The sequence below is a fragment of the Clupea harengus genome, chromosome 7 (genome assembly GCF_900700415.2).
Source record: "Clupea harengus chromosome 7, Ch_v2.0.2, whole genome shotgun sequence".
In the NCBI taxonomy this organism is placed as follows: domain Eukaryota; kingdom Metazoa; phylum Chordata; class Actinopteri; order Clupeiformes; family Clupeidae; genus Clupea; species Clupea harengus.
The window spans coordinates 539182-563673 of NC_045158.1; the positions used below are offsets into that span (position 1 = coordinate 539182).

The window sequence follows — 24492 nt, forward strand, 5'->3', positions numbered from 1 at the left end:
GGAATATGCCGGGGTATATATAGAATATTTGCTGGGCTTCTATTGTTTCTATTGTATCTATGGCCTTTGTTTTTAACTATGCGTTGGGTAGAGATTAAAACTGGAATAGGATTATAGGCGCATGCCATAATATTATATGAAGCAGCCTGTTCTGAGGTAGTGGTGTCATATATTGCTCTGTAGAAAACATTGACAGATTCAGATTCATTTTCATAAACAGTGTTATTACAGTTACTACCTGGGGGGCATGAGTCTGTGATGTTTTCTACAGGATGTCAGTGCTTTAGGGTGGTCCTCATGTTGTCCGACAGCAGACTGGCTCCGATCCGGTTCGGGTGGAGGCCATCATGCTTCAGCAGGCTGGGCCTCTCCCAGAACAGGTCAAAGTTGTTAACACAGTTAATGTCTAATGAGCCGCAGGTCGCTCGCAGCCAGGTGTGGAGGTTGAAAAGTCTGGACCATCTCTCAGCGCCTCTCCGTTAGGTAGGGAGAGGCCCAGAGATGACGATCCGTCTTCCTGTGTCCATGAGGGTAGTGAGGAGGGCTGTGAAGTCTGCCTTCAGGACTTCTGTCTGTCTTGCTCTGATGTCGTTTGTGCCCACATGTACAATTATGGTGCTGACCTTGGTGTAGCCGGCGAGGATGCTTGGGAGTCTACGTTGAAGGTCACATCTTCATTGGTCATTTGGTTTTTAATTGTCAGAAATAAGACCTGCCTGGCACACGAGCCACTTATGCCTTTGCGGCATAGTATCTCCTTTATTTAATAGCGCTATATAATAAGCAGTAATCAGGGGCACATTTAGCCCTGAGAAAACCCAGCTAAAAGTGTATTCAAACGGAAATGGGGGGCGTTGAACACCCTCTTACCGAAGCATTGCAACTCTGGCAGGTGACAAGGCAATTATTTGCATTCTTTTCAAATAATTTTCTGAGCCAGATTAAATCAATTTAAATGTGTGATTTTTAAAAACATTTTCTTCTCATGTTGCATTTGTAAAGGACTTTAGTTGGATCCATTGTGTGCACTGCCTTTTTAATATGGTGGGGTTGAGCTGCATGAGGGCTGCTGCTTTGCTTAAGGTCAGTTGCCTGACAGGCCTGTAATGGCCAATGCATGTTGGATGTCTATCAATAAAGACATGTTACGTTGCAAAATTAGTCTGCCTTTGGGATGGCAAACAGCACTATGATATCTTTCATAGAGCAAAAGCTGTTGCCTGTATCTGGCATAGCCTGGCTAACTTTCAAAGACAAACTACTGGTGTTTTCGAGAATACAAATGTTTCTTAAATTCAGTTAGATAGACATATCAAAGTTTTAGGTTACCTCTCAGCATTGGTAACATGTCCCACATTGTCCCACTCAAACTTTACTACGTGTCCCACATTTGGACTGTTTGCATCTGGTCACCCTACTCTGATGTACCTCCTAATAGTCCTAACATATTTCATTTCATTACATTCTCCATACATGGTTTCAACTTTATTTGTTTCAAATCTTATTTTCGATTCACTTTTTGAACCCCTACAACTTGTCTGACTGAGTTCTGATTCTGAACCGAGTCTTCTCCCAAAGAGGAAGAGAAAGTTGGGGATAATTTAGTGTGAATGTGTTTTTGCTGATGTTCTCAGTTGCTGTGACTTCCTCCATCCTTGTTTCACTATGCTGACAATGACACACACACACACACACACACACACATACATACACACACACACACAGACACACACACAAACACAGAGACACACACAGACACACACACATGCTCATACACACACACACACACACATAGAGACACACACAGACACACACACACACACAGACACACACACACGCACACATACACACACACACACGCACACATACACAGATGTCCTTATCAATGGCTCAGTGGCCCACCCTCACTACACTGTCATGCACTTATTCTACCCCGTACTCTGTGCTAGCTTTTCCTGCAGTGTAAATAATTGCCACCAACATAGTTTTCTGTTCCATTACTCTACTTACCCTCGTAATAGTAACCTGCGAGCACACTGTATACTCACTAAGCTGTTCCATTACTCTACTTAACCTTGTAATAGTAACCTTACGAGCACACTGTATACTCACTAAGCTGTTCCATTACTCTACTTACCCTTGTAATAGTAACCTGCGAGCACACTGTATACTCACTAAGCTGTAATACAATACTGGAATGCTCTATCCCCACCTTATCCACTATCAAGTTTGTGTGCATCATGTGAATACCATGTTATGTTTTGCATACATTTTCCACATGTATGCTCGCATGCTCATCCTGATACATGTATGAATTCATCTGCCATGTTTCTGATTGTCTCCCCTCCCTTTCTTCCTGTTAACAGGGAGTTTGTCCTTGCCCCTGTTGCCATTGTGCTTGCTTAAAGGAAGTTCAGGCCCTGGGCCCTGCAAAGCACTTAGAAAGAATTCCATTGTTTTGGCGCTATATAAATCCAAATTAATTGAATGTAACACTGAGCTCAGGACTGTACCAATAATGACAATTTACCTCATGAACGTGAAGAGTATGTTACATTGTCTAAATGTAAACCTTGATGACCTGATTCTTCTCCTACAGAAGAAGATTAAGAGAAGGATTGTGTTTTCGCTGATGCTGTTTTCAGCTGCTGTGTGTCATAACTGACACAGAAACAGATTAAGAGCAGAGAAGTTTCTTTTAATGTTTCCTTAACGTCACTCAGGCAGGTTCAATCACAAACAAAGGAATTTAACAATAGCAAGACCAAATAGTCTCCAAATGAGAAAGATGAAGAATTCACAAACTCGAATCGACCTGGAAGTCCGTCTGAGCGCACACAAGCAGAGTCCTTACGTCCAGTATTGACGAGGCCAGACAAAGACTGGAGAGTGGGGAAGGGTTTTGTAGGAGAGATAATGAGCAGGTGATTGCAGACAGGTGAGGGGAGCTAATAGACCGGGGTTTGGGGGTGATGATGCCATGTGAGTGGGGAACAAGGAGGTGTGGCCGAGGGAGAGTCTGGTGCTGATGTGACATGAGGGGGCGTGGCCGAGGGAGAGCCAGATGTGACACTGTGACTTCCTCCATACGTGTTTCTAACAGAGCATTCACACGCTTCCGTTGGAATGCGTTGATCCGTCAGGGTTGACGGATCTCCATTCACTTTGAATGGGGTGACGTCATCCTTTGCCGAACTGAATTATGGCTCTGTTGGGTTCCCGTGCGTTGCGTTTCATGCTTTGCTTGCAGCAAGAGTTGAAGAATGTTCAACTTTTCGTGAGGCAATGCATGCGTCAGCCAATCAAATTGCCTTTCATGCATAACTGACAGCACAGGCGCTAGCCAATCAGATCCCGTATATGCTCACGTCTAGAAAGCGGCAAGCTCAAAAAAAAAAAGATGGCGACCAAACTCCGTAGATGGTCGTATTTGTACCCAAAAGTTGTTTGTTTGACTTTTTTTTGCGTAGATTTTTTAAAAGTTACCGAGAAATAGACAGTGTACAATGTAAAAACCCCTTTATTGTGAAAAATACGTCTGATAGGATTTGCGAGGTGTGTGAGCACCCTATCTAATATTAGCATGCTACTGCTTACAAGGTAAGCAGCTTGCTAGTGGCGTGATTGGTTTGTTGACCTGTCAATCTCACTATAGGGTCTCTGGTATCAACAAAACCCCATGCGCCAGACTCCTCCTCCGCCATCCGTTGGCACAACGCATTCCAACGGAAGCGTGTGAATGCTCTGTACAAAACATGTCAAATGGTGTAGGCCTGAACTACGCTGACAGTGACAAAGAAAATCCCCTGGTGAAAAGGTCAGTCATGTGCCCTGTCTTAACCAAACCTCACAAAATTGTATCCATTTTAGCCTAATTAATCCCATTTTTATACAATGACATGTTCTTTTTTCTGTACGTTTCTACAGGGCCGGTCTTTCCTACAGGCGACAGGCCTCAGAGGGTGGCGCCAAAAACTGTGCCCAGAAAAAAAAATCAGATGTGCGCCCCCTTCTATATCTCCAAATAATATTTTGACATTAAATAAATAAATCTAACAAAAGGGTAAAATGAGTCAAAAATCGAAAGAGGAAGCGGTAGGCTACGTACCTCCTTGGTGTTGTCAGAACATGCTAGCACATTGAGGCATATGGTTAGTGTGTGTGTCCAAGCAACTTCGACGAAAGAAATAATGAAGAGGCAATAGCCACCCATTTGCCCAATATATTTCTAATTTAAGAAGAAAAGAAATGAAGAAGAAGAGAAACGTGCCAAGGAGAAAGGTAAATCCTTAAATCCTGTTCTTAGCCAAGAATGAATCCCAGATAAGAAAACTTTCATGAACGCCAGAATTGCCCCGGGCACTTTAGTGGAGTTAAGAAGAAAAGATGAACCTTATCATTGAAAGCCTTCCTACTCCCTGTCACATAGTTCTTTAAGGATTTTACAGAGGCGGGTATATAAAAAATGATATGTCCATTTATTCCACATTATACAAAAATGACATGATTAAAATAGGGGCGCACATATAAAGCCAATAGCTAGTGCAACAACACTACAAATATCTTACTCGTTGCATAGCACACCCATTAAGGAGGACAAACACGGCAACTTGTCAACAAGTGAGGAATACTGGTGACTGGTACTGGTGTTGTATTGTCAACTTTAGCGAATGGATTGTATGTAATCTTGCTAGTTAGCTAACGCTAGCTAGCCAGTGACATGTGACGTTCCTTGTTATTGCCATTCAGTCGAAACATCAATGATTTTCCGTTTCCAAAAATTTTTTTTTTCCGTTTCACATTTTGGTGTATTCCGTTTTATTCCGTTTCGGCTAATTTTGTTCACCCTGAGGTAGATTGATGACCCAGACCTTCTAAGATTGTTGTTTGCCAGCCATCGACAGAACCGAAGACAAAAAAAACATGATTTGCAGGTGATTGGGAAGATGAGCGAGTGAATGTGATGCAGCGGAGGTGTGTGTGCATCAACCGTTGAACAGGGGGGCGTGGCCGGAGCAGAATTCAGCACAGACGTGACAACATTTGTTTTTTTGGGGGGGGGGGCGCCAGGAGTGAAGCTTGCCTAGAGCGCCAAATGTGCTAGGGCCGGCCCTGCGTTTCTACACAGAGTAGGAACAACTGGACCATCTAAAATACAATTTAAATTTTTTGATGCTGCTAACTTTATTTGCATGATCAATTTTAATGTAGTTTAAAGTAGTTTTTTGTAGTGTAATTCTGCAGAATAATTGCTGCTGGATTCACTCAGGAACAGACATACAGACATACTGAAAACCCACTGCTTCACTGACTCTGATCATTTGCACCAATTACTTTATAGAGACTTTATATACAGTCGATGATTCACACCCATGTCAGGAAAGAGAATTCCCACCCCTGTAACACTAACATTACACACAAGATGGCCGCTTGCCTTAAAGGCCTTGTCACACCATAACGTTCTGGTCAACGTTCTCTGAACTTTCTAATCGTTCAATTTCGAGCGTTCTAGGGCGAGGTGGACACATCTGGCGTGTGACTTAACGAAAGAATAGCGTAGGACTGACGCATGACTACTAGCGTGGGACTCACGCATGAGGAGCATGTAACAGCGACTAGTGACGTGTCACTGGTGCGCGACAAACGTGTGCTGACGTGTCTGCTACTAGCGCTGCTGCAAGTAAGAAGATGATAAATGCTGCTGAAAGTAAGAAGAATACAAAGCCTCTTTCACTAGCAATGTCTTCGGACGAAGATTTACTGTTATTATTACTGTGATTTACGAAATAACGGGCGTTATTCCTGGGGTTTTATGTTATTAAAATAAATGATTTAAATTTGACACTGAATTTGTATTTCTTAATGTTTATTATTAGAAAACATCAACACATCCACACACATTGTCCATGTCACAAGAGTCTTCATATCATATCCATCTGCCATGGAACCGCATCAGCTATAACAGTGCTCAGCTATGTTCAAGTTCAGTAGCCTACATCTACTTCACGCTGGGCTCAAGCAAGCATATATACCCTCCACTCCGCTTTTCGCTAGATTCTGCAATGACCTTGCATGACATGATAGCATGGAATATGTAGATTTATAGTGCACAGAATAACGTTTGCAATGATGTAAGTTGCGTTTGTTGATGACGTATGGTTAATAACATATTAATTATATAATGGACATGATAAAATCAAGATCTTCCCTTGGTGAAAAAACTTTCGCCAATATCTTTGTATGAGAGATGGGTTAGGTGCTCAAATTTCCCGGGATCAAAGAGGACATTAGTAGGCATGTCCAAACTAAAAATCACGTCTCAGGATTGCTGCGCACATACGTTATTTCGGGTGCATCAACTGTATTCAGTCTACCCTACCCAACGACTGACTACGATAGCCAAACGCGTGCAAAGTTAATAAAACGTTCCACGAAAGTTCTCCAGCGTTTAAATTACTTCATGAGAACTTTTGTGCATGTTCAAACATTTATTTTCGGACCAGCGTTCTCCGCCGATCACCGCCGATTACTGACGATTACAGCGTTCACCAGCTTTCACACAACGCTCTTCTGGTGCTATACCAGCGACCGTGGACGATTACCAACGTTTCCTCTAAAGTCATAGAATGTTGACAAGAACGTTATGGTGTGACGGGGCCTTAACAAGTGAAGTCATTTCTCACACATTGAGAGGGCCTGAACATAAACTTGAAACGTGTCCGCCAATGTCTGAAGATGAACTTACAGTATATCCTGTGAGTGAAAATGAGATTCATATTCAAGCAGCAGCTGTGACCACCAAAAGTTGGCCAGCATAATATCCAAAATGGTAATCTTATCGTGGTAACAAAGGAAAGGTCCCCACGCTGGTTTTGCTCAGACACCTGGGGCCAGTTACTGCACTTTACTGGAATAAAGACAAATTGTGGCATCAACCACAAAATAAACTTCCTTTTTCTTATAAATCAGAGTGAGCTGCTGGGACTTCCCCTATCCATGTTTCTAAGAGTATAAAATGGGCCAAACACTTGGGGTCTGCTGTTTACCTCCAGTCACTCTCCACAAGACAGAGTGGAGAAGATCTCATGATCATCTGAGCAGCCGGTAGAGAAGAGCAGGGCAGAATGGAGATGACTGAGCACATCTATCAACAATTAGACCCTGATGGAGTCAACAGACCCTCTTTGGACAAACATGAAGAAACAGACACTGGTGAGTTTCCCTGCAAGACTTCAAACTCCAGAGAGAATTTGGTAGGCCCAAGTCCTCAACCCTCTGGTGAATATGAATTTCTAAATATACATTTATAATCAGGGAGACTCATGAACTTATGGTTCATCCTTGCAAAGATTACAAATGCTAAGAGCGCTGACCTTGTTTCATGATTAGCAGCTCGTTTTAGTTTTCAGGTAAACTTTTGAAGTAAAATTTAATTATAATTGAGTTCTATTGTGTTCCATGGTTATAATTAAAAATATATATTAGACATCATTGGTGATGAAACAAAATAAAAGCAGGAAGGTGAGAAGTAAAAGAGTAAATTAGGAGCTATGAAAACATACATGAAAACAAAATATTGTCTTCTTTTATATGATGGCAACAGTCTTTTAGCATTTTCAACCACAATAATTTTGGAATTTTGCCGTACATGTAGTGCCTATGACATAGTATTCAGACGAAATACTTTATTTATTTAACTCTCTCCCATATTTAGGACCCTGGAAGAGGGCTGCTGTGTGTCTGGGTCTGCTGTGTGCTCTCCTACTGTCTGCCATCGCACTTCTCAGTTTCAGAATGATGGAGACCAAACAGTTACAGACCAGCTACAAAGAGAAACTACAGATGCAGTCAGGTTACGACAACATGACCATAGAATACCAACAGCTACAGGTTACTTACAACAACCTCAAAACAGAGAACTCCCAACTGCAGACCAGTTACAGCAATCTCAGCAGAGATAATTCCCAGTTGCAGGACAATTACAACAACCTAAATAGAGAGAAATCCCAGTTACAGACCAGTTACAACAACCTGAATAAAGAGAAATACCAGTTAGAGACCAGTTATAACAACCTGAATAGAGAGAAATCCCAGTTAGAGACCAGTTATAACAACCTGACTAAAGAGAAATCCCAGTTGCAGGACAAATTCCACACCATGGCTGCTGAGAAGGATAAACTGCAGGAGAGACTTTGTAACCTGAGTGAGTGTCCAGAACTGGTTGTATCATTTCATACTTAACGGATGTGTTACTGGATACTTCACTTTCAAAAGGATCATCTAAATAGAAAGTACATCTTTTGCAAATATTTTGTTGACCTTTAAAGGGGGTAAGGATGTTATGTTTTTTGTTCAGTTTTTTATTCAGTGAGATTCACCCTTGTAAGGGAATTTAAATATTGATATTTGTAACATTTCAGTAGATGTTTTTTTATTTAAATTCCTTACTAGTTTTAAGCTGACTATACAACTGAGGGACATATCTAAAGAATTTTCTTCCCTTCTTTAACACAGGAATGGAGATTACAAAGTATGCAGGTATGTCTTGGCATGGCCATGAAAACATCCTTTTCGTTTAATTTGTTAGTATATTGGAATGATAGCAATGTGCTTGTTACAACTATCTGTAAGAAGGCAAAATAGCTCAATTTCGTTTGTTCAGATTCTTATTTTTCAAATGAACAAACCTTGATACTCACACTCACTTTTAAGATTATTTGGACAAACACCACATCTTGTAAAAAATCATCCATATGGGGCGCTATAACTGACATGTCACTATCTCAAGAACCGTTTCAGCTCAAATCGGAAATGTGGTATACTTACACTTGGTTGGTTACTTTTACATATAGCGATATATCAAGAGCTAAATAATCCCAATTTTTTTTATTGTACTCATGCTTTACCCAATTTGCTAACATTTTCTAAAGTGCCAATGTCTTGTCTATACTCTTGAAGCTGTCAAGTCCTCCAATCTTTTGCCAGTTTGGGTGCCTCACAAAACCTGATGGTCGCTGCTTGCAACTATACTGTCATGTGTTTTACTCTCTTGCAGTGGAAGTGACTCTGGATCCTGATACAGCTCACAACCTCCTCATCCTGTCTGCTGATGGGAAACAAGTGAGGCATGGTACCTTATCACAGAAACGCTCTGACAACCCCAAGCGCTTTGATCCTATTGCTTGTGTTCTTGGAAAGCAGGGGTTCACCTCTGGTAGATTTTACTATGAGGTTGAGGTCAGTGGGAAGACTGAATGGGATTTAGGAGTAGCCAGAGAGTCCATTAACAGGAAGGGAGACATTACCGCGAGTCCTGAGAATGGAGACTGGTCAATATGGCTGAGAAATGGAGATGAGTATAAGGCACTTGATACTCCTCGTGTTCTTCTCTCCCTCAAAGAGAAGCCAGAGAGGGTGGGGGTGTTTGTGGATTATGAGGCAGGTTTGGTCTCCTTTTATGATGCAGACAGATGGAATCTGATGTACTCTTTCCGAGGTGTCTCCTTCAAGGAGAACATCTTTCCATTTATTTGTCCATCTACTAGAGATGGTGGCAAAAACTCACCTCCTCTGATGATCATCACTCCAATTTCATGCCCCAAATGACTTGTATTAATGTTAACTTGCTGGTATTTTATTATGTTTTATTATTTTGTACTGCTTTTATTCATCACTTTTAATCGTGCTCTTCTATTGAATTTCTAATATCTTTATTATTATTTTGTTTTCATTCTTTCTTCTTCTTTTTTAATTTTCTTTATTTGTTCATTTCTTTAATCTCCTTTACCTCTGATCACATATTTTTATCAATGTATTTACGTCAGCTGTAAAGCATGTTGGTACAACTCCTGTTGTTTCTAAATGTGCTACACAAATAAAGTTCACTTGACTTGACTTCCATCCAATATTCACATCCACCACTAGGTGGCAAAAATGCACCCATTTCATCTAATTTTCACTGTCATAAGAATGTCATCCAAAATGCAGAGAGAAACAACTCTCATAGGTGAAAGAAGTTAAGTGCTGGTTTAATTGTACTCTACACTGACATTAAATAATGATATCTACATGTGAACTAGGCAATGGGACTAAAATACAGCAACACGTGATTCTTCTTCTTCCTCCATAAGTGTTTCTAAGAGTACAAAACGTGTCAAATGGTGAGGATCTGTACTATGCTGACAGTGACAAACAAAAATCCCTGATCGATGGGTCAGTCGAGTGCCAAACCTTATGAAATTGTATCCATGTTATCTTAATTAATCCCATTTTATATATAATAATATGTTCTTTTTTCCATACGTTAAATGCAACTACTTACAATGTACAGTTTCTTTATGCCATTTAAAATTGTAATTATCATTGCATGTATCTTTTCGACCTTAATGCAATTATTCACACAAGCTTTTCAACTTCATTTGTATGAGCAATTTAATGTAGTTTTTGAACCTTTTGAACACAACTGGTTTAGATTTCACTTTTTAGGGGAGTTTTAGTCAGTCAGTTACCTTAGTGACCTGTACAATGAAACCATGTGACCTCCCTTCAGTTCCAGACAAGTTACAACAACCTGAATAGAGAGAAATCCCAGTTGGAGACCAGTTACAATAAGTGTCTTCTTAAATATCTTACGAACTTCGTAAGACCAACACTAAGAAAGATCCCTGTCGAATTAATGACTGGAAATGTGTTCTTAAACCGCCAACGTGTTCTTAGTTGTGCACTGATTCTTAAGTTGAACGTGCGTTCTCGTACACTTGAATTTGCATACATATACACCTCGCTAGCTCCTTATAAGGGCATGCAACTATAGAGACATGTGCAGAATACACAGGTCAGGCAACGCGAAAGCAACTTGAGACTGATCAGAATCATATCAAAGCGGAAAGCGAGCACCAGTCCAGTAAACGCAGACCTAACTTCACCAGTGCAGAGGTGGAGGTACTGTTGCAGAATTTAGATGTGTCCATTCTATTCCACTATGGCTATATCCATGTGATTGAGTTTAGTGCTTATGTATTTAGTCACTGCCATTTGCAGTGTTCGTGTAGCGCTTTTATTTAGTTTAGGACATCACGATGCCTCGTAGAATCATGACTATACATTTGAAATGTAATTGTTAATGATACAAATATTCTCGTATCTATTATTATTATAATTATTTAAATCTGAGGATGTCTGTAGAATTGATGTGAACGCAATCACCAACGATTTCTCACAAATTCAGCACTTAAGAACATGGGCACACTCTAATCTGGCCTATCTACCACTGCTTTTCCGCATTCTTAAATCCTGTTCTTATCTAAGAACGAATCCCAGATAAGAACACTTTCTTGAATGCCAGAATTGTCCCGGGAACTTAGTAGGTGGAGTTCAGAAGAAATTTCTTCTTAACTTTTTCTTAACTGCGTTCGAGAATGAGGTCCCTTGTGATCATTATGTGGGTGGCCTTCCTTTCCAGACACTCAACGTTTTCCAGCGCTGGCATCTTCTCTTGTGATATGTTGTTTCTCATACTTCAACACACATACACACACACAAACACAAACACGAACACACACACACGCTCAAGTATCTCCATCTGACTTACTTGCAGAAACCCACGGCCTACAACTACCCACCACCACCAACCTGTCATGCACTTATTCTACCCCATACTCTCTGCTAGTTTTACCTGCAATGTAAATAATTGTTTCTATGAGTGTGGAAAAGCGTGTCCAGGGTCCTGACATGCCTTGCAGACCGCAAATGCAGATGGCTGTGGAAACAATGTTCCTCCATCACCATATTCATTAAGTACAACTACGCAATCACTTTGTCTCTGTCTTCCCCTCCTAGTCTAGAATATTTTCGTCAGCAGCACCTGCAATTGCTCAGTTGCTTAAATTGAACAGCATTAAGCACAAGCGGACAGCAGGCACAGCAGCTTTTTCCAGACATAAGACCTCACAGGAGATACCAGTTCCTTTATACATAGGATTGATGCTGCATTCCCACACATGCAAAAGGGAACTTGTGGAGAGAATGCCACATCTGGGGTTAAGCATATCATATGACTGAGCTCTTTAGCCTTTCACAATTGCACAATTCAAGTTTCAAGTTCATATAAAACTCAGTGTAAATTGTAAATAGTTCTTTTATTCTTCTGATCAAAAGCATTGATCTGAAACTTAATTCAAGTTTCAAGATATTAGGTCCAAGCATGTTTCTAAGAGTACAAAATGTGTCAAATGGTGTAGGTCTGAACTAGGCTGACAGTGACAAAGAAAATCCCTTGATCAATAGGTCAGTCGTGTGCCCTCTCTAAACCAAACCTCACGGAATTCTATCCATGTTAGCCTAATTAATCCCATTTTTATACAATTACATGTTCTTGTTTTTGTACGTTTCTACACAGAGTAGGAACAACTGGACCATCTAAAATAAATGATTAACCTCTTCAATTTACATTTTTTGATGCTGCTAACTTTATTTGCATGAGCAATTTGAATGTAGTTACATAGTTTTGAACCTTTACAACTGAAGTGGTGTATTTCTGCAGAATAATTACTAATGGATTCACCCAGGAACAGACATACAGACATGTATGCAGACATACTGAAAACCCACTGTTTCACTGACTCTGATCATTTGCACCAATGACTTTATAGAGACTTTATATACAGTCGATGATTCACACTGTCGTGTCAGATTTGTAGTTTGATAATAGGAAAAACATACAGTCTTCTGATCTGGTTAAAACTTTTAGTTCTAGTTACTTCTAGTGAAAGTTCTCAAAAAGCCCAGTAGACCGGCAGAGTGTGAAGCAAAAAGGTTTATTCAGTCAGATACCAAAACCAACAGCACACACCTGAGCATGTCTCGAGACAGTACTGGCAATACAAAGATTGCAGTGGCTTATATACATCAGATGTCACCCTAAATCTTCTATCCCCCCCCCCCCCCCCCCCTTGTTGGGATACTCATGGTCTTCTTAGAGGCTGTGAAGGCCCAATGCTGGACACCATTCTCAGCAGGCCTCTCGTCGTGGCTGCTCCTGCACTACCTGGCTGAATCTTAACCCTGTTTGACACATGCGTTCTAACTCAACCTCTACTTGGAGCCAGTGTCCAAGGGGATGGGGAGACTCTTGGGCCTGCAGGAAGATCCCCCACAGCCTTTGGGGAATCCCCTACCCAGTGTGTGTAGGACTGCAGCATTCTATGTTTTAACACACACAAAAGTCTTATCAGTGGTGTAGCTCATGCTGTGGTTGTGCAGTAGGTTTAACAGCTTATTATCATGAATATCCTTGTGATTATACTGATTACTAAGGTTATACCCATACTGGTGATTATATTGCTGGTTAATAGTACACACACAGATTATCTAGTTTTTCATTTCCACCACAACGCCCATGTCAGAAAAGGGAATTTCCACCCCTGTAACACTTACATTACACACAAGATGCCCGCTTGCCTTAACAAGTGAAGTCATTTCTCACACATTGAGAGGGCCTGAACATAATCATAAAATGTGTCCGTCAATGTCTGAACATGAACTTGTAAGCAATGACAGTATATCCTGTGAGTGAAAATGAGATTCATGATCGAGCAGCTGCTGTGACCACCAAAGGTTGGCCAACATACATAATATCCAAAAAGGTAATCTTATCATGGTATCAAAGGAAAGGTCCCCACGCTGGTATTGCTCAGACACCTGGGGTCAGGAAACAAACTGAGGTGAAAGTGACTGCAACCAATTATAGTATGGAATGGGGGAAGGCCATCGAGAACCATCTCAGGCAACAGGTTAGAGAAACCTGATTGCCAGACCTGTTTGTATTAGAAGCCTAGCTCATATACATTTAAAGCCTAGGAGGTGAAAAAATCCAGAGCATGTTCCACGTGCTTCGTTACTGCACATCACTGGAATAAAGACAGATTGCTGCATCAACCACAAAAGAAACTTCCTTTTTCTCATGAATGTTCAGAAGGGATGATGGTAAATGTATTTTGCTGATGTCAGCTGCTGGGACTTCCTCTATCCATGTTTCTAAGAGTATAAAATGGGCCAAACACTGTGTGTCTGCTGTTCTCCTACAGTGACTCTCCACAAGACAGAGTGGAGAAGATCTCATGATCATCTGAACAGCCGGTAGAGAAGAGCAGGGCAGAATGGAGATGACTGAGGGCATCTATCGACATGTAGCCCCTGATGAAGTCAACAGACCCTCTATGGACAAACATTAAGAAACAGACACTGGTGAGTTTCCCTGCAGTACTTCAAACTCTAGAGAGAATTTGGTAGGCCCAAGTCCTCAACCCTCTGGTGAATATGAATTTGTAAATATACATTTATAATCAGGGGTGATGGAGATAATTTCCAAACACTGTTAATGACTTAAGAATATGTGAATCAAGTGCCTTGTATTAATATATTCCTTGTATGAATCATGTGCTTATGAAAGCAGGAACATGGCTTTTCTGTGTTTCTGCGTGTGTGTAACTAAGATTATTAGGTGCCACTTAGTCTGCATATGTACAAGAGCATGTTTAGACCAGAAGTGATAAGAAAGGACAAACTGTGCTTCTTCCAATCTTCCAAAACTTCCATCCTTGCCTCGAGCGTCAGAAATCCACCACGTGGTTATCCCTGTTGAACGCTCAACTTCTGTCTATATAAACCTTGTGCAATGTGTTTATCATTGCTTCACTTTCAGCCTTGTGCTGGGAGTGAGCCCGATTGCAATTGTTGTTTGTCTAATAAATATACTTATATGCAGCTCCGGGGTCCTGAGGTAACTAGGGTGAATTTTCACCTATCAAGGGGAACTCATGAACTCATGGTTTAGAGTTAATAATGATGTACAATAGTCAATAATCCAATGCATTTTATATCTAGTTGTAACTGTTGATTTTATTTGGACTTAGGGAAAATGTAAGACTTCTGGTGTTTTTCTTTGGATAGAGGAAATGACCTGAGGGAGGTGTGAACGTGGTCTCAGCTGTTCACACAACCCATTGTCTCCGGGTAGTAAATGGTTCGGAGTCTTCCCGTCTCCAAGATAATAATCTGATACATATTCATGAAGGGATGGAACTATGGGGTAACATCTCTCATAATCAGAGGGCATATATACAATGGCTGATTAGAAGATTCTTAAGTGAATCTTTTTTGAGTGAAACTTCTGTCTCTCTCCCTTGATGCACATCATTGTACAAGATTAAACCTGTTTCCTGGACTGATCATATCTCAGACTGAGTCTCAAACAAATATATGGTATAAAAATTACTATCAGTTAATGGAGGTTCCACTGAGATACATTTCTTGGATTCTGCTGAGATTTCAGCTGCTGTAAGATACCTCATCACCCCAGGTGGCAGAGCATTTTGGTGAGTGCTATTCTAATTTATAGTGCTTACCTGATCTTGGGAAATATTGGCAATAGATTACAGTAATTTCTAACAGGCAACCCCCTGTGTAGAAATAGACAACTCGGGTGTTTTGTCAGAAATCGGAGTAACTCCCCTGTTCCAAAAAACACCCCACGGACCTCACCAGGCTCCACGGACTTAGCAAAGTTCCACTCGGGCTCTATAAGAGAACTCCACGAGCATTTGGTTCAACGCGGGTTGAGCTGTTGATTGGACATTTGCTCCACAGATCTATTTTTTCCGCTCAGATATAAATCCCAAGAGAATAGAAGTGCTTGTGGTCATAACGGGTGTTTTGAAAGAGGATCTTTACTAGCTGAGGCTAGTATAGCACAATTTCAGAAATGTTTTACAATCTGATGCTTATGTCAATATCTATACACACAGTGTTTACGCATACTATTTAACTCACACTTGAGACCAGTATAGAAGAGCTGTATTTTCCCACAGAGGCTGGAACCCTGATGGTCCATAAGGCTGAAGTGATCAGAAACTGGCCAGTTAGCAGGAGTGAAGACTTTAAAATGTTGGGCCTACAAATTATTTGTTATTCCGAGATAAGATCATTGTATGTTGCGTTACAATTACGAGCAATTGTAAGCATATTTTACGGAACAGAGTCTTCGTCTTGATTGTATATGTTTAAGGTACATGGATATATTCTAGTTTGTGCTAGACTGGAAAATAAGATCTGAAACTGTCTGAGTAATGGGTAATGATCTTGCAGCAGCAATATGATATGGGTTTCGAAATTGAGATCTGAATCAAATATGACACCTAGGTTTCTGGCCTGGTGCTTGGTGTTAAGTGCTAGTGTTTTTAAATGTGCAGATAGTTTCTCTCTTTCGGCTTTTTCACCAATGATTAATACCTCTGTTTTATCTTGGTTGAGCTGGAGAAAGTTTTGTGACATTTTGGCGACACAGGACACACGCAGGCCGAGGTCGCGTGAATTTGCCTTCTGCATTTTCCGATTCCGGACTGTCCTTCCTCCAGGACCCAAGGAGCAGTGGGCAGCTTTGGGACCAAGTGAAGTGAACCGTCCATCTTGGTCAGGGACGGATGAAGAGAGTTCTGTTCTTTTGCATGTTTTTCTGTTGGGGTTCATAGTGGAGGAAACCCCTTGTCAACACGGAGAGAACATGCAAACTCCACCTAAAAATGACGTGGCTCCACAATACATTATCCCACTTTTTCATTATTCACATGTCTCAAATGTTGTATGATGTAACATAGCTTAAAACGACACATGCTATGTCCAGTAACAACATAAAGAAGGGGGCAATATATTAGTCAAAACCAACCATAGAAGCGAGCATTCACACTGTGGAACCTATGAAAAGTGACAGTATCTTCATTAGTGAGGCGACTAAGAGGAGTTTCTTTCAAAGAGCGAATCGAGTTGTTGCACTGAACATTAGCCATCTTCACAGAATATGCCTTGACCGAAGCCGTATAACGTCCTTATACACTTATATAGGGTGACCAGACGTCCTTTTTTACCCGGACATTTCCTCTTTTCGAAACCTAAAAAATGCGTCCGGCAGGGATTCAAAAACATTTGTGGTTTTGCCTCGTTGGATATTTGTGTTTCTCTGGGTCTTTCACTAGTTTTTGCACCCTTAAAGTTTTGGAAAGGGTATCTCCCTTACGTTCCACCTTCTTGCGTGAGCTCTGACTGTAGAGAGAACTGTCATTGGTCGACCGCCCTCTCAGTGTTGCCAAATGCACAATAATTATCCTCCAAAGACGTTCATTTTGAGCATTTTGTACGATACTTTGCCATTTCCAATCTGGCAACACTGAGCACCTTGCCGCTTCCACTAGTTGCATTGTTTACAACAGCACATGACATCTGGATGTGGAAAGGATGTCAAAACTTCGTTGTGGGGGGGGGGGGGGGGGGGGTCTTCTGTAAGCTATACACTACCACGCCCCCTCCCCCGCGACGAAGTGTCCTCTTTTTCACGAACTGAAATATGGTCACCCTAGCTTATACGTCGTATTACGTAACACGAAAGCATGGTGGGCCGAGCCCTCCCGGAAGCCAAAGAGAATGCATTGAGAGCCCTGTTTTGTGAAAAAAATGGATTTAACATTAGAGTCAATGAGAGAGGTCGGGGCGATTTCCATTTCACCCAAAATCGCCCCAAAATGGGCCTGGACCATTTGAAGCACGACTTTAGCCTGATTGGACAATGACATTAAGAGGCAAATCAGACGATCCAATGATAGAAGGGGACAGAAAAATATCTGCTTCTCCCGTTTGGCAGTGTGTCGCCCAAATCGCCCTTTTGGACAAACCGCCCGTGGTATCCAGAAAGGAAAAATTCTTCAGAATGTTGTTAATTTATGTTATAATGTTGTCTGTCGTGACGAATCTAGCCTGTCAGCAATCCATATTGTCTCCCATCAACCGGAAGGGGTTCCAAAATTGCCTCGTCGGATATTTGTGTTTCTCTGGGTCTTTATGTAGCGCCCCCTAGTACAGCTGACTACGCCACCCCTTGATCTTCCTAATATGCTAGTGTCAGAGCAAGGGGAACTCTGTCCCAATGAGTGTACAGACACAGGTACGTTTTAGAAAAGTATATTCTTTATTTAAATTCCATGAAGGAGGTTGTACAGCGTGGTCAAGGAATACATAAAGGGAATAGTAACAGCCGCCGGGTAATCGGTCCACCCACTTATTAGGGGAGGAAGCTAGTGGAAGCTACGGTCTCAATACCACACGTGAATAGGTGCACACAACCCTTTTTAGGCAACACACTACAAACTTCAAGTGAACCACTCAGATATGTTAAGGAATACACAGCAAGGCAACACTAGTCACTAGGTGAAGTTTCACACTATGGAGACCGGCTTCCCTGGGCCTATAAGGTGTTGTGGCTGGACCAGTACCGGGGCTGACTATGGGGTTAGACAAGGTACAACACAAAAGAAAGAGAAAACCCCTCTAACCTGGGACTCACAGCACGTTCACCAGGACATACAAACAGTCCCCAGGCTAGAGGGGAAATCAAACCACGTCACTCGGAGTAGTAAACTCACACACACGCACACAAACCATACAATCATAAAAGAACAGCAGCCAGCAACGTGAAGCTGCGTCGGTCTGCGAACAAACAAACACACATTAAAATGCTTGCATTACACAATACACATTGCACATATCCCTTTACATGAGTTAATAAATAAATCACAATCTAGTTCACATTCACCAACATACAATGTTCATGAGACCCACAAATGGGCAGTGTAATGGTGAACCGGGTTAAATGCCAATGACATGCTTCCCATAGTTAAAACATACGGCGCCAATAAGATGCCAGAGTTAAAAGGCACTCAAAAGACCATCGGCGTGATTTCACATACCTGTGGTGGCGTTAGTTAATCACAACAATCATAATGCCGCTACGGAAGATGATTCACAGCCACGTCTGCTTTGGCTCCCTCCCACACGATCTAAACAGAAACCCACTTAATAAGTTGCCACAAATCGACTGAGAGGCTACCGGAAAAGCGTATCTTCGAACGTACCTTCAAACGTACCTTCAAACGAACCACAGCACCCACAACGCGGCCTCGCACAAACCAAGCTAGCAGCATAGACGAGTTACCTGGCTAAGGACCCCTGGTATCTGTATATATGCCTGTCTTAAAGAGCCCGTCAGTGCCCATTCCCAACCCCTAATAATGACGTCGCCAAAGTACGAGAGGAAGAAAAGGAAGAGGAACGTCAAAACAGAGAGTGCCCTTAATCAACTAGTTCCACAGGCTTCATTTAGTTATTACGTCCTGACACGTTTTGGAAAGGGTATCTCCCTTACATTCCACCTTCTTGCGCAAGCTCTGACTGTAGATCTAACTGTCATTGGTCGACCGCCTTCCCAGTGTTGCCAGATATGATAATTATCCTCCAAATACGATCATTTTGAGCCTTTGATATGATACGCCATTTCCAATCTGGCAACACTGAGCACCTTGCCCCCCCCCCCCCCCCCCCCCCACTAGTTGCATTGCTTACAATTGTACATGACATCTGCATGTGAAAAATATGTCAAAACTTCGTCGCGGGGGAGGGGGCGGGGTCATCTCCATGTGAAAAAGATTTCCAAAATGGCAGGGTCCTGCAACGACGTGTCCTCTTTTTCACAAACTCAAATCTGGTCACCCTACCATAGTTCATCTGCAAATTGTTTATGCCTGCTCCCACCACAGATGGCTTACCCAGTTGCTCATATGTCAGCATCCTTGGCGGACGCCGCTCTCTCTGTGGGCGGGTATTCACAGGTTGCATATCAGGTTCATCATCTGAAGCTTGGGCCGAGTCTGGTTGGTCATCCCCCTCCGGAGTGGGAGCATCGCCTTCCTGTATGTCAAAATCCCCTGTCTCCACTGCTGCACCATTAAGGCCGATTCATACTTCGGCGATTTCAGAAAAACGGACAGATACACAAGCTTTTTCACCCCTTGCAAGCTTCTTGCAAGCCCCTTGCAAGCTTTTTCACACCTTGCGTGCGTCAACCCCTTTTTCTATCCACGCGTCAAAAATCTACACAAGCCTACACAAGCCTGCAAGGCTGTGATTGGTCTGCTGGTCTGATGACTACATCCTTTCTGGAGTCTCACATTTCCGGTTTTCATAGCGTGATACCGCCATTTTTAAAAGCCAAGTTAAGCCCAAGAAGAATTTGAATCATGAATAAGCAAGAATAGTGTGTGTCCGATGGAATGTGGATCAGGCCAATTTTTCTGTCCGAGCCCGCCCGTGTCTGACAGAATAGTGATCTAGCCCGACAGCCATTCAAATATATTGTCCAAACCCACCGGAGCCCGACGGAGTCAATGTCTCAACTGTTCATACTAATGACACGTTTTTTTATGAATATCCTGCAGACTGTCTCACAAACTTATTCTTGTTGATTATGAACAAACATAACAGAAGAGGTCCGAAGACATGAGCACATTTACAACCCCTCCTTAAACACGTAGGCTATAAGGACGTTCAAATGACCGCGAATTCATGGGGAGAATATATCCCATTTGCAGGAGACTTCACTTGCACAACAATCGGGGCATATTTGTCAAACGCGGTAAAAGAAACTGCTCTGATCTATTCCCATTCCCCTACTGAATATTCTGTTTAGAATCAAGGTTTGTTTCGACATACCGTGATATTTCAGATGATAGAACAGTTGAAATGAATGCATGAATCGGAGGATTAAAGATGAGATGTGAAGGGTGTCCACAAATCCACATAAATTGCAACATACTACCTTCTCAGAGGCTATTGTCCGACGATAGTTATGTGGTATGCCACTGTGTAGACATACAACTTTAACTGTGATGTGTTTTTGTTTCATTTCGCAACTTATTTACTGTATAATCAACGATAGCAGGTGCCCGTTTGTAAACATTCCACATTTCATTTGTTTAAAACACACAGCAGTAGGCTACTGTCAAATCAGCTGTCACTCGGCTATTACCTGACCAATACCTTTCAAACTTGGTAATAGTATTCACAACTAATGTGTCCTTCATTCTATCAAATATGATGAAGTTTGGTATTGCACTCGTGAGGCAAGCGTGTGTAGAGTTGTGTTCGGTTATCTGGCGCTCTCTTTCTTTATCTGCCACATCCACCCTGTAACCTGTTGCTCCATTATACATCATACATTATAGGAGCAAGACCTTTATATCCTACAACACTGTATTAACATTAGATGGGGGACCGGGATGAAAATGTGACCTGGAATCATAGTGCTAACATTTTGATTGACGTCGGCGAATTAATTGCAGCGGGACAACTTACGGGACTTTTACCGGAGCAGGAAAGTGGGTGAAAGGCCAATATTGACGTTAGGATACATTTGTGACACGAAATACAAAGGTTGGCGATTCAGTAGGCTACAAGTGGCAAAAAAGACAGCTGATCCACCAAAAAATCAACCTAAAAGAAAATTGACATGCTTGGTTGGTCAGTAATCAGTCTAGAGAGGGCAGATAACCGAACAAAACTCTACTGACGCTTGCCTCACGTAATACATAATAACATATGCCGTTTAATCATATTAGGTAGAATGAAGGACAAATTAGTTGTGAATATCACCGAGTTTGAAAGGTAGCCTATTGGTCAGGTAATAGAGTGACAGCTGATTTTCTTTCTGATTTGACAGTAGCCTACATCAAATGTGGAATACTTACAAACGGGCACATGCTGTCTTGGATTATACAGTAAATAAGTTGCGAAATGAAACAAAAACACATCAGTTAAAATTGTATTAGGTAGTATTGATTGATATGAATGGATGACATGAAGTGGCGAAAAATGAATATGAAAGTGAATTAGCGCGCGTTCTCTCCAAACAGACGCAGTAAACGTTTTTTGAATGACATCCTCTGAGAATGTAGTATGTTGCAATTTATCTGACTTCTTTGCAGATACATAAATGGTTCCCCAATGGTTGTGCGTGTTGCAAAGCAATTGCCAGAACTGTAGGTTTTATTTTGAGTGAAGTAAGCATATTTATTGCAGCGGGACAAAGGAAAAAAACTTACCGGAGCATGAAAGTGTAGTGGGCGAAAGCCTTGATGTTATGAATACATGTGTTACACGAAATACAAAGGTTGGTGATAGGTGAAAATTCACCCTATTTACCTCAGGACTCCGGAGCTTGTCAATCAGTAGCCTATATTTATTCAATAAGAACAATTGCAATTGGGCTCACTCACAACACAAGGATGAAAGTGAGCGATTTCACAAACATCGCACAGAGTTTATATACTTAGATTTATCTAATGCTGACGCCGTATGTGTTTAACAATCATATTCAAAACAAGGTTCTCGTCCGAGCTTCTTGTGTTTTCTCAGGGTCGAGAAAACAATCAGTGGCGCCAGTTAATCAAAGTTACACATATACACAGGAACACAGAAAAGCCATGTCACTATTAAGAGAAAAGCATATAAGATACTTATTAAAACAAGGCACTTGATTCATATATTATAAAGTCATTAACAGTGTTTGGTAATTATCTCCATCAGTTGGCAATTCAATAGCAGTGGCGAAAAAGACAGATCACATGATGCAGAAGTTCGTTTATTGATACATCTTTTAATGACAGCCACAGCGCTTTAAAACGACATGTTTATAAGTTAAATTATTCGAAGGTGAAAGATAGAAGGCGAGAGAATCGCCAGGTGTAGCCTACCTGGGAAGTGGAGTTAACACACATAGCCTACATAATGAGAAGGTACACTTGGCAATTCTCTCGCCTTTTATCTTTCACTTTTGTATGTAACTTATAAACACGTCGTTTTAAAGCGCTGTGGCTGTCCTTAAAATATGTGTCAATAAACGAACTTCTACATCATGTGAAGCAGGCATGCTGACTTCACTTCTTATTAAGATATTTTAAATATGAAATGTTCAATGCCCTATCGTGCTGATGGCTGACCTGAGCCCTAGTATGATTTCTAAATATTTGTTGAAGACGGCCTGGCTGGTCGGGTCCAGTTGGAAGAGGTGAGGAGATGAACATTTATACAACCCCAATGATCTCGGTTGCCATCATTCACTGTGTGTGTGGACAACAAGACCTGGTAAATAAACAAACCAACGACTTCCACACACAAAGACGTCATTCTCTATGTCGTCTTCGACAAAAAACGTTACTCATAGTTAGTCATGTCATCCATTCATATCGATGTGAATCAATCAATACTAATAAAACTTAAACTGTGATGCGTTTTTGTTTCATTTCGCAATTTATTTAGTGTATAATCCATAGCAGCTGCCTTAAAACACAACGGTTTTTTTTTCCATTGTCCCGCTACAATTAATACCCCGACGTCCGAGCCCGACCTGAGCCCTTGTATGATTTCTAAATATTTGTCGAACATGGCCTGGCTGGTCGTCGGGAGAGGTGAGGAGATATGGACATTTAAGGCTATACAACCCCAATGATCAACAACTCCATCATCTGTCGGTTGCCATCCTTCACTGTGTGTGTGGACAACAAGACCTGGTACATAAACAAACCAACGACTTCTACACACAAAGACGTCATTCTCTATGTCGTCTTCGACAAAAAACGTTACTCCACCTATTGTTCTGGCGGTGAATTACTTTGCAACACGCGCAACCCTTTTAGGAACTATGAATTGAAACGAGCAATTTACACAAACAATTACACAACGATTTACGCGGTTGTAGAAGTATGCGCGGGCCTTTAGTCTCCTGTGCGAGTAGATATGGCTCTGCACATGTGTCAGGAATTGTAGCCGCTTCTTCCTGCACATTAGGGCTGTCAAAATTGCTAAAAAATTACGTTCGAATATTCGCTTTAAAAAAACACATATATTCGAACATATTCGAATTTCTGGTTGCGCATTAGGCACGTCAATAACAGGACTAATTAATACAACGAGACATAACTACTTGTATAGGTAATTTATTTAAGTTTAAACATATTTAACAACATATTACCTACACAAAAATAAGTAAATTAACTAATGGCCAAGACCGCAGAGCTTGCACACACGCACTCTTTCTTTCTCCCTCTCTCTGCCTCTCCCGCACCGTCGCGCTCTCTGCGCATAGCGGTTTAAATGAACGACAACAAGGGATACGGTACCTCGGTTCCAGTGCTTCACAGAACTCCCTGAAGCCTATCCCATCCACCACACTGATCAGCCTCATGTCCTTGCATATGAACGAAATCAATTTTTGCGTGCAGGCCTCCTGTCGTGCCGAAATATTTCCAGACATCACTCTTTAGATTTTTGGGGGTTACAATCACTTTCTCTGCTGCGGTCAAGCAGGGTTCTGCACTTTCTGCCATCTTCCACCAAGTCAACTGTCAGCAGTGAGGCAACTTGTTGAGCCTACAGCTAAAGTAGTGTGTAAGCTAGAGTTAGGTTACCATTCAACAACTAGCAACGTGAGGCTACATCTCCAAAATGTGGAGATGTAGCCTCAAGTTGCTAGTTGTTGAATAGTAAGCTAACTCTAGCTTACATAGCTTATACACTACTTTAGCTGTAGGCTCAACAAGTTTACCATCAACTGACCAA

General features: G+C 41.5%; 2 protein-coding genes across 2 annotated transcripts; both read left to right on the forward strand.

Moving 5' to 3' along the window:
- Positions 1 to 7067: 7067 nt before the first annotated feature.
- Positions 7068 to 8241, forward strand: LOC122133001 (TBC1 domain family member 5 homolog A-like). Its single transcript, XM_042708153.1, has 2 exons — positions 7068 to 7212; positions 7715 to 8241. Exons 1-2 carry the CDS (start codon positions 7125 to 7127, stop codon positions 8239 to 8241), a joined length of 615 nt encoding a protein of 204 aa, XP_042564087.1. The 5' UTR covers positions 7068 to 7124.
- Positions 8242 to 8516: 275 nt separating this feature from the next.
- LOC116221198 (zinc-binding protein A33-like) lies at positions 8517 to 9606 on the forward strand. Its single transcript, XM_031571158.2, has 2 exons — positions 8517 to 8538; positions 9056 to 9606. The coding sequence occupies exons 1-2, from the start codon at positions 8517 to 8519 to the stop codon at positions 9604 to 9606; spliced, it is 573 nt and encodes a 190-aa protein (XP_031427018.2).
- The last annotated feature ends 14886 nt before the right edge of the window (positions 9607 to 24492 follow it).